Genomic DNA, 9,721 nt, shown 5'->3' with positions numbered 1-9,721 from the left:
CTTCCCAACCAGGCTCCTCCTTTCAAGGCTGCCACGTGACAGGCCTGTGCTGGCTATACACAGCCTCACAGGACAGCAGTCACAAGGTTGGGGGGGGCAGTCCAGGATGAGTGCACAGTGAGGCTGATCCACGCTGGGACTTGGGAAGAGGGGCAACAGGTAAAAGGAAGGAGGAGAGGAGGAAATGCAGCAGGGCTGGCTCAAGGGGAATAGCTCCAAGTCCCCTCCTCCTCAGCTCGTTCTTGCATTCCTAAATATTTCAGACACAAAAAGACACAAATATCACACATAGCAAAATGACTTTTTTATTGCAGTAGATTGTGGGTGCTCCTGGGTCTTCCACAGAGGAATTGCCCAGGTCTGGGGGCCATTCAGGCGTTTACTGGGCTGGCACAGGCTGGGGGGGTCTCCGGGCCACTCTCAGCAGCCCCCTCCAGCCCGTTCTGCTCAGACCCCAGCTCAGGGCTCACCAGAGCATTCCGGGTGTCAGCTTGCCACAGCTGCACCAGGTCCGTGGGGGTCTTTCCTGCCTGGGGGAACCAAGAGCAGATCTGGTCACTGTTCAGAAGACTGTACCAGAAGGTGCCCTCACCTATGCCAGTGGTCCCCAATGGGGAGCAACTGGCAAAGTCTGGAGACCTTTTGGTTGTCACAACTGTAGGGTGGAAGCAGGGGTAGGTGGTGGGTGGGTGCTACTGGCACCTTGGGTAGAGGCCAGGTATACTGCTTAGACGTCCCACAATGCACAGGACAGCCCCCATAACAAAGAATTATCCAGCCCCACATGTCAATAATGTCAAGGTTGAGAAGTCCTCATTTACCCCCTCCCCACATCTTCTTGATTTGCCCATATTCCCTTAGTCTTTCTTGATTTAGGGGGACCTCTGACTCTGCTCTCTTTTATGATTGCTCTGGATCCCAAAGAAGACCTTGGACTAGGGGACTCGGGATCCTAAGAGAACTCAAGGGCCACCAGGAACCAACACGGTATGCCAGGAATGGTCATGTCAACCAAGTGCTTAGGTTCCTTCCAGCTCTGTCCCTCCGTGATTTTGGCCTCCATGGGGTTGGACATTAGGACCCACTTTGGTCTATTTGGGGGCCTTTGGGAAGCCCCGTAACTGCCCCTCCAGGCCACTTCTCTACACTTGCTCTCTGGACATAGACAAGCATAGAGAGAATTGAAAAGCTGGATGGGCCTGAAAACCCCAGGGCCCCAGAGAGACTGCCTCTCCACTGTGAAAGCGCTCCAAGGGCAGGCAGGCTGCGTCTTGCTTAGTTCCCTGTTGCCTTTGAGTGCCCGGCACAGGGCCTGGGAGGGCAGTGCAGCCGGTAACTGAACCAGGAAAGGAATGAACTTACCAGGTTCTTGGCCATCATGTCGGCCCCGTGCAGGAGGAGCAGTTTGATGATTTTGTAGCGGTTGAGCCTCACAGCGTCATGCAGGGCACTGTCCCCTTCCTAGAGCCAGTGTGACACTCAGCATGGCCCACACGGGCACGTGGGAGCCCTCAGGCTGCCTGCACCCCTATGGTGGGGCTGGGCAGGAGAGAACCCAGACACTCACTCTGTCTTTGGCATTGATGTCCAGGCCCAGGGACAGAAAGTGCTCCACAATCTCCACGTGCCCCGTTCGAACGGCCACATGCAGGGGGGTGCTCAGCAGCTGGGTAGGGAGGAAGCAGAAAATGCTGGCTGAGGGGGCCTGGACTGTGTGCTTTTGGCAGGGGGCCTGTCTTAGCTCTAGCATTATCCCTCCCCCATCCTAGTGCCAAGTCCTGAGCCCTGAAAAGGCAGGGAATGCTATGATTCTCACCATCCTATCCAATGGCCTAACTCTGAAGCATTACATGCTGCCTCCTCTGGGAGGCCTTCCATGATTCCCCTCTCACCTGGCTATGAGCACCTGCTCACTCCTCTGCTCTGCCTTTAATAATTATAATAGATATTATTTGTTGAGAGATGACTATGTGATGGGCAAAGCTTATGAAACATTAGCCTTATGTTGAATAAATAATTAATTTGAATACATTTTTTTTTTCGCCTAATCTAAACAAGAACTCTGCAAGACATTTTACAGGTGAGCAAGAGAGGCTCAGAGGCTGTCACTTGCTCAAGGTCACATACAAAGGAATAAATAAATAAAAGATGAGTGAATGAATAAATAAGTGAATGGATGGCTAGGTGGATAGAAAGCTAGAAGGATGATAAAGGATTGCATGGATGAACAAATCCTGCATCTTTTGGGTGGTCACAAAGCCCCCAAGATAGTGAATCTCTTCTTCTCCCCTCATTGTCTGATCTTCCTGCTCCCATCCCCAGATGGTGGCTTCCAAGGGCCTACAGTTGATGGAAACAATCCATCGCTGGGCTCTGCAGCCACTCCAGAAACCAGACTCATTCGCTGCCTTCCTGCCTTCCCCAGCTTTTCTGCCCTCTGCCTCCCACTCTCCCGGCCGACCCACGGCTACCCCAATGTCTGTAAGCATATTGCCCCACCTTGTCCCTGATATTGGTGTCTGCTCCTCGGCTCTGCAGGAGTTTCACCACCTCCAAGTGGCCCCCGCGGCAGGCCCAATGCAAGGCCGTGCAGTCCAGCTGGAAGGGAAGGACGGAGCCTAATTGCAGAGCTTCAGGGAAGAAAGTGTCCTGGGGGAAAGGACCCCAGCCAAAGGGCAGGGAGATACCTCAGAGAGGGGCTCAGGGAAGGGTGGGGCACTTCAGTGCCTGCACACCGGGTCCAGCAGAACATAGGAACACTTGGGGCCCATGTAGCCCAAGCCAGATTTTCAGAGGAGGAGATGGGACCTGCCCAAGGTCATCCAATGCACTAGAGGTAGGGCCTGGCTCCTGAGGCAGCCTCTCTGTGTCCCAGGTTGTCACAGAGATGGAGTCTAGACCACCTCCCGCCTCCCACACAAGACTTGCCCTCGTGCTCACCCGATCCTGAAAGTCCACAGTGGCCCCGCTCTCCAGAAGCTTCTCCAGGATTTCCATGTGACCCTCCAGGGAGGCTCGGTGCAGTGCCGTCCTTCGGAACTGTTCCCATAGAGACTGTCAAGGCCTGCCCTCTGTCCCCAGGCCTGAGCCCATCTCTCACACCAGCTGAGGCCAGGGCCTTACCCTGGCTTGGTTCTGGACCCTGCACTGGGTCTCCATATCGTCCATGCTCTGCCAGCTCCTCACACTCTATCCAGGCCAGCCTTGGATCCCTTCTACACCCTCGAGACGCCGACCTTCTCATGGCCCCCAAGCACATCGAGCCAGGTCTTTGCACCGGCTGTTCCCTATCCCAGAATGCTCACTTGGCCCTCCCTCCCTTGAGTGTTTGATGAAGTCTTGCTATTCCTTCAAGATGCAGCACAAGTGCTATCATCTTCTAGAAACCCCTAGGCCAGAGCCATCCCAGGTGCCCAGACAATGCTTCAGCGTGAGAGAGTGTGTGAGGGCCGGCTGAGTCTTACTTGACTCTATTTCCCTTGGGTGCCTGGCCCAGGGCCAGGATGGTCAGGTACACCCAGCAGAAAAGAGGGACTTCCTCCCTTCCCAATGGCTTTCTGCTTTAGTCTCTGGAAATATCAGTCTCCCAGCTACTTTTAACCCTTGTCTTTTTCTCTCTTGCACTCCCAGTACCTGGCACAGTGCTCAGGAGGAGGAGGTACTTAGATAGAATGAGAATATTGAGACTCTGGAGTATAAAGAATGGGAAGGACATGCAGTCTAACCCTACATTAATACAGGCTGAAAGGGGTGCCAGTTAATTTGCTTAACCTCAGTTTATGAGTGCGGGAGAGCACCCTACAAAGTGAGAAAAGATGTTTCCAGGAAACCAAAAAAAAAACCAGAATGAATGGGTGATGGAAACATTTTGAAAATAGTGCTGATGGTTGCACGGCATTACAAATGTAATCAATGCTGCTGAATTGTACATTTAAAATGGCTACAGTGGCATAGTCTGTGATATATATATTTTATCACAACAAAATAAAAAAGTTAAAGGACTATGATATACGACACAAAAATATCCTATCTTGGCATGTGCTTTATAGTTTTTTTCATTCATGCAATAAATACTTATCAAAGCACTATTATTCCATTTGATCTCCATAATATCCTCTGAGGGAAGCAGGCTGTTTTACAGAGGAGGAAACTGAGGCACAGAGAGGTGATGGGCCTAACTAGCGGTCATGTAGCTAGGGAGTGACAGAGATGGAACTCGCGCCCCAAACTCCTGGTCTTGGGCTCTTTTTATTTGATTCCATTCTCTTTCTTCCCTAAAAAACCACGTGACACCTGGTACTCTGGATGGGGTTCACATTGAAAGGGTTTAAGGATTTAGACAAATTCTTGTGCAGGGAAGGAGGCACCTCAAATCTTCCGAAGGCACCCCTCCCAAAGGACACTCAGCGCCTGTTGTCACACAGGCCCACTCACGGGGGTGGGGGTGGGGGATGGGCAGGCAACTCTGAAAGGGAGGTGGGCAGGTGTGAAAGGGTCAGTGAGAACATCACCTGATCGCAGGTGTCCGGGGAACCCCCGTCAGCCAGAAACTTCTCAATGACCTTCATTTTCCCTTCCACCGCAGCTTTCAGGAATGTCTCCTCCTCCACAGGGCCAGTCTGGAGGGCGTAAGTGCCATCAGGGAGGGGCGCCACGCAGTGATCCAGGCCCTCCAGGGCTCCTCTGCCCACCCAGGTGTTCTCCCAGGACGCTTACTATCTCCTCGGGCTCTGGAGGCGGCTCCTGGGCAGCGAGGGCGGCGGCCCGCTTCTTCTGCTTCCGTTTCTTCCGCAGCTCGATGAGGTTCTGGATCCCACCCACGTCAATGATCTCCCGCCGCAGGTCTAAGGATGTCTTGCGCACACGCTCTTGGCCCTGCGTGGGCATGGCCCATCAACCCCTACAGTGGGGACTGGGGGACCACTGAGCTAAGCTGGAGGGGCTGATGGGAGAACGTTCGAGAGGGGAAGAATCTAAATCCAGCTCTCCTTTCCCCGGGGCCTAGGAAAAGCAGATGAGACCAGGACCCAGGTGGCTCAGGTCAGGGTGGGAATTAACAAACATGCTGCATTGCTAATATGGTTCCGGGGGTGCTGAGCTGCTGGGGCAAGGACCACAATGGGCGGAGCAAGGCCACAGCTGCCTGGCCTGCCCCTGAGCACCGCCATGGGATTCTCCTGCCGCTTACCTTAACCTTCTGTAAGGCCAGGCTCGGAGCTGCCCCATGGTGCTTCTCATCCTCCAGCACCAGCATGTCCATGGGCAGCATCTGCTGGGCGGTTCGCCGGAGTTTCTGATAAGCCAAGGAGAGGATGCGCTCCAGGGTCTGTCTGCAGAGCCTGTGGAGGCAGGTAGCCTCTCCTCCAGCCGCTGCAAGGACAGCTCCAGGGACCTTCTGTGTGGTCTCAGTGCCCTCCCTCTGCCCCACTTCTGGTCCTGGAGTGGGGGCACCCTGGCCAGAGCAGGGCTTCTGGAGAGACCCGCCAAAGCGGGGCAAGTTTCAGATCCCTGCCTCAACTGCAACCCCAACTCCAGCTCAAACAGCAGCCCACTGATGTCCCGGAGTCCACAGCAAAACAAAGTTAAACGCTACTGGAATGAGTTTTCATGAAATTACATATATTCACTTTCTGAAGCACCAAGATAATTAAAAAGTATTTTTTGACCTTAAAAATTTACTTTGATGAAATAACTGTGCTAAGAGAATAGTTGTTTTTTTTTAAATGGCTTACTTGGGAATGGAAACATTTGCAAATCGATGTCAGATACCAATTTTTTTCCCCCCTCAGGTTTCACTAATCCGTGAAATCCTAACACATAGAAGCTCTTGTTCTCAGGGAACCTAAGAGGTGGGAGTGAGAAGTCACCAGCTTTCAGCCTGAAGTGGACTCTATGAATCTTATTCTCATTGTAAACCTACAGGTGGAACTCCTTCAATTCTCCTCTCCCTGTGTAGCTCTGACTTGGCCGGACTACCTCCTCCTTCTGTCTTCTAAAGGAAACCACCCTTTGTGAAGCGCTAGCGTGCCCACCTCAGAAGTTCCAGTGCGACCGGAACATTCGCCAGGTTGGAGGGCGCTGACTGAGATGGCAGCTGGGGAGGCCTGGCTGCCCTCACAGAGCCCTCCGCTGACTCTTCAGCATTTCCTGCTGAGCTCCAGGGTCATACTTTTCAAGGGTTTGTTTTGGGAACTGATTTCCCAGGTCTTTATTTTGGAGGCCCTGTTGTCCACTGGCTTCTCCCTTCCACGCTGGGCTGAAACGGTTTGAAGACTCCCAGTGCTGGCCCCGCCTGAAACACTGCGTCTTCTCTCAGGGACAAGTAATAACCTAGGGCTGCAGCTACTACTGCGTGTGGGACCCTGGCTGGGCTCCTTGTGGAGCAGCCAGAGGGTGGGCTTGGATTTTAATCATCTTGGTATCCCCCGCACCTGTGACAGGGCCGCACACACGGGAGGCGCTCAGTGACTGTCTGGAGAATAAATGAATGAGTGAATGGATGGTTGCAGGTGGGCTCACCATCTCTGCCCAACCCTTAGTCCTCAGTGATGACCTGACCCGGTAAGTGCTTCACAACAGAACCTCATTCCCTAGGCTGGTGTCTAGCATCATCTTTCCCCTGCTACCCCAAGAAGAAGGCACAGGCTGGACAGAGGCTTTCTTCTGAGGACCCTGCTGGGCTTGGGGCTGGTGGGAACAACTGGGGACTCTAATGCCCATCCACGTCTTACCCAGACTCTATGGCCTCCAGGTTTGTCTTTGTGGGCTGGCATACAGGCGGTGCTCAGTAAATGCTTATTGCATCAGCTGCTAGTTGGTAAAACACAACACACCTTCCACCTGACTTTACAGATGGATGTACAGATCGAGCAGGAGAATGCCTGTACAATGCGTAGCACAGTGCCCGGTGCTGGTCTGTCCTCCAGGGGAAGGCTGGCTCGGTGGCCCCGGAGCCCTGGGAGCCCTGGGAGCCCTGCTGCTATATTTGTTGTGTGAATGAATGGATGAGGACTGCTCTATATCCCCTTGCTAAAGGTCTCTGTGTCCAGCACTCCAAAAATGTCACAGCGGCATGATTCACCTGCCCAGCACTGATGGACATGCCCTTGGGGGAGTGAAAAGTGGCATTCCTGGACATCCAGGGACGCCCAGGCCAAGATTCCGCAGGCTCGGTCCAGCCTCTTTCCCTGCAGGCCTGCCTCCCCCTGCCACCCCCCGCCCCGCCTCATCTCTTCTTCTGCTGCAGGTCTGCTCCTTCCCTCTTCCCACCCCGTTCAGACCCTCTTCTGTTTTTTGAATGGAGTCTACCTCTAAGCTGATTCATCTTCTCCTTCCCATTCCTGTTAGGGCCAGTCTTTCTCCCTCCAATAAGTCCTCCTCAGGACTATCAGAGCTGCCTTCCTAAAATTGGTCAGAGGGCTCCATCCTCCCTCCCTCGGCCACGTTTAGTGGCCCCCATTGCCCACAGGATGCATATCTTTAACATGGCCCTCTCCGGCTTTTGTCCTGCCTCCCTTCCCAGCCTTAGCCCTTCCAACCAGACTTTCTCCTAACAGTCGTGCTTCACTCACCCAAACTTTAACACTTGTCTTTTCCACAGCCTGGAATACCCTCCTCACTCCTAATCTCCACTCACCATTCTCGAAGGCCCAGCTCAAATGCCACCCTATCCACAGAGAAGTCCTTGAGGGCTCCCTGTCAGCAGGATTCACCCACCCTTTGTGCTCCCTCACTTCCGATTAAACACCGCTGTTGCGCTGTTTCCTCACTCTGCTTTGTTTCTTAGATGCCTATGCACCCGGCAGATGTTGGCTAGAGTGAATGCAGGTTGGTAAAAAGGAGGCAGGGGCTGGCCTTCCTGGTCCTCTCATTCCTCACAGCACTGGGCCCTTGGCAGAGCAGACTCTAGGTCAAGTATGCATTAAATGAAGAGCAGGACAAACTTGCGTGCTTCTCCTCCATTTCTTTATTCCAGAGAAAACGCCCCTGCCCAGAGCCCCACGCTCCAAAGGCCTCTCCCAGTGTGGCTGGCAGTCCCGGGGAAACCCAGGCTTCCTTTCCCAGCACCCCTTCCTTTCTCCCTCTGCTCCCAGTCTTTATTCTTCTTCAGTGACCAAACACGAGTTTCCCCTGTCCCGGTTTCCCACCCAAAAACTGGGGGATCTCAGGGACCCACATTCCCAGGCAGCTCCCTAGCTGTTTTACTCTGTGCAGCTGGGTGTGTCTCAAGGCCCAGGTGCATGGGCAGGGTCTCGGGGAGCCCAGCTTGGCTCACCGCCCGCCCCCCCACTGTCCCTCCATTCTTGGGGCTGATGCCTCAGCTTCCCACTGCCAGCAACCATCCTCTCCACCAGGAGCACCCTGTGGCTGGAATGGAGCCCTGAGGCCACCTGTCCTTCCCACCACAGGTGTGACAGCCAGCCTCTTCCTTCCCTTGACAGCAGAGCTGGATCTCCTCAGACCCGCCTTGGGCACCCACACCCCTGCCCATACCTCATTCTCCTCCTCCTGCGCCAGTCGCTGCTCAATTAGCGCCGTGGCCCTCTGCACCGCCTCGGAGCCCTCCATGGTGCCGTCCATAACCCGCTTCGGCAGGCCCAAGAGCCACGGGGGCTTTATAGACCAGGGCACCCACCCCCGCCCTGCTGGGCGCCTTTGCCATGAGCTCACTGGCTCGATTCTCCACCTGCCTCCCCCACCTGTCACCTTCACCCCGGGCAGCCCCAGGGAGCAGGGGGAGGCAAGGACAGTTGCCCCCAACCCCTGGCCTATTGGAGCCAGAGTGCACAGCACCCCGAGAGCAGGGGCTACATGGAGAAACCTGCCCAGCCTCTGTCTTGAGTGTTTGGGCCCAGCTGGTGCTTAGCCAGGGCAGCTGGGCTGCACGAAGGACCTGCTGGCTGCCCCTAGCCCTGATGGCAGCGCCATCTGCTGGATGCCTGGACTCCACCCAGCCAGTGCTAATAAGGGGACCCAAGACAGTCCCTCTGTCCCCAGGCTGTCCTGTGAACAAGCCCTGCTGGCTCTGGGAAGGGACAGGCTGTTTCATCTGGGCCAGAGTGCCAGGGTGGTTGGCGGGGGTAAGGTCAGCTGCCTCCCTTTGCCCACAGCTCAGGCAGGCATTTCCCTCTCTGGGATCCCACAGTGCCCCCTAGCAAAGCTCTCCTGCATTTGGCTCTATGTCCTTCAGACCCTGACAAACCCATCCACCTGTCTGCTTCCGGGGGCCTCTGCGGGAGGTACAGGGTCTTGCTTCAAGAAGGGTCTCAGGAAACCAGTGGAAGGGCCAGAGTGCAGTGCCAAGCCCACATGATGACTCCGGCTCCCAAGGATGGTCCTTTTTTCCTGTTTCCCTGTCAAGCCATCCTGACCAGGGACCAGCCATGCTGAGAAAGAAAAACAATCCCAACTGGAGAAGCAGACCTGAACTTGTTCAGCCCCACACCTGGTGTGGGAGCCAGCCCTGGGTCACCATGACCCTTGCGTAACCTGCCAGTGAACCACCGCCACCACAGGTCTGTGGTTCTGCAGCGCTCACGTGGCCTGCCTTTAGCTGAACCACCGTATCTAAGACTCCTCTCTCTGCTATGTGCACAGTTTTCCCTAAGGAAACACAGGAACAGCTTTTTTTTTTTTTCTCTGAGCAAGCGAACACATGCTCTAAATTTGTCAGAGGTTTTGCTTTAACATTACCAAGGGCGCCTCAGGATTTGCACACACA

The 9,721-nt window shown here is 54.5% G+C and overlaps 1 protein-coding gene across 1 annotated transcript; it reads right to left on the bottom strand.

The window, feature by feature from the left end:
* Nucleotides 1-311: 311 nt before the first annotated feature.
* Nucleotides 312-8,677, bottom strand: ANKRD2 (ankyrin repeat domain 2). Its single transcript, XM_054581710.1, is given in 11 exon segments — nucleotides 312-403; nucleotides 405-530; nucleotides 1,363-1,461; nucleotides 1,568-1,666; nucleotides 2,500-2,598; nucleotides 2,941-3,039; nucleotides 4,512-4,619; nucleotides 4,717-4,875; nucleotides 5,189-5,293; nucleotides 8,494-8,583; nucleotides 8,585-8,677. Coding segments are annotated over 11 exon segments (1,086 nt in total). The 5' UTR covers nucleotides 8,663-8,677; the 3' UTR covers nucleotides 312-379.
* Between the last annotated feature and the right edge of the window lie 1,044 nt (nucleotides 8,678-9,721).

This window comes from Pteronotus mesoamericanus, unplaced genomic scaffold (genome assembly GCF_021234165.1).
Source record: "Pteronotus mesoamericanus isolate MK-2021 breed Mesoamerican mustached bat unplaced genomic scaffold, CSHL_Meso_final contig_657, whole genome shotgun sequence".
NCBI classification, from domain to species: Eukaryota; Metazoa; Chordata; class Mammalia; order Chiroptera; family Mormoopidae; genus Pteronotus; species Pteronotus mesoamericanus.
This window is presented reverse-complemented; position numbering and strand designations above follow the sequence as displayed.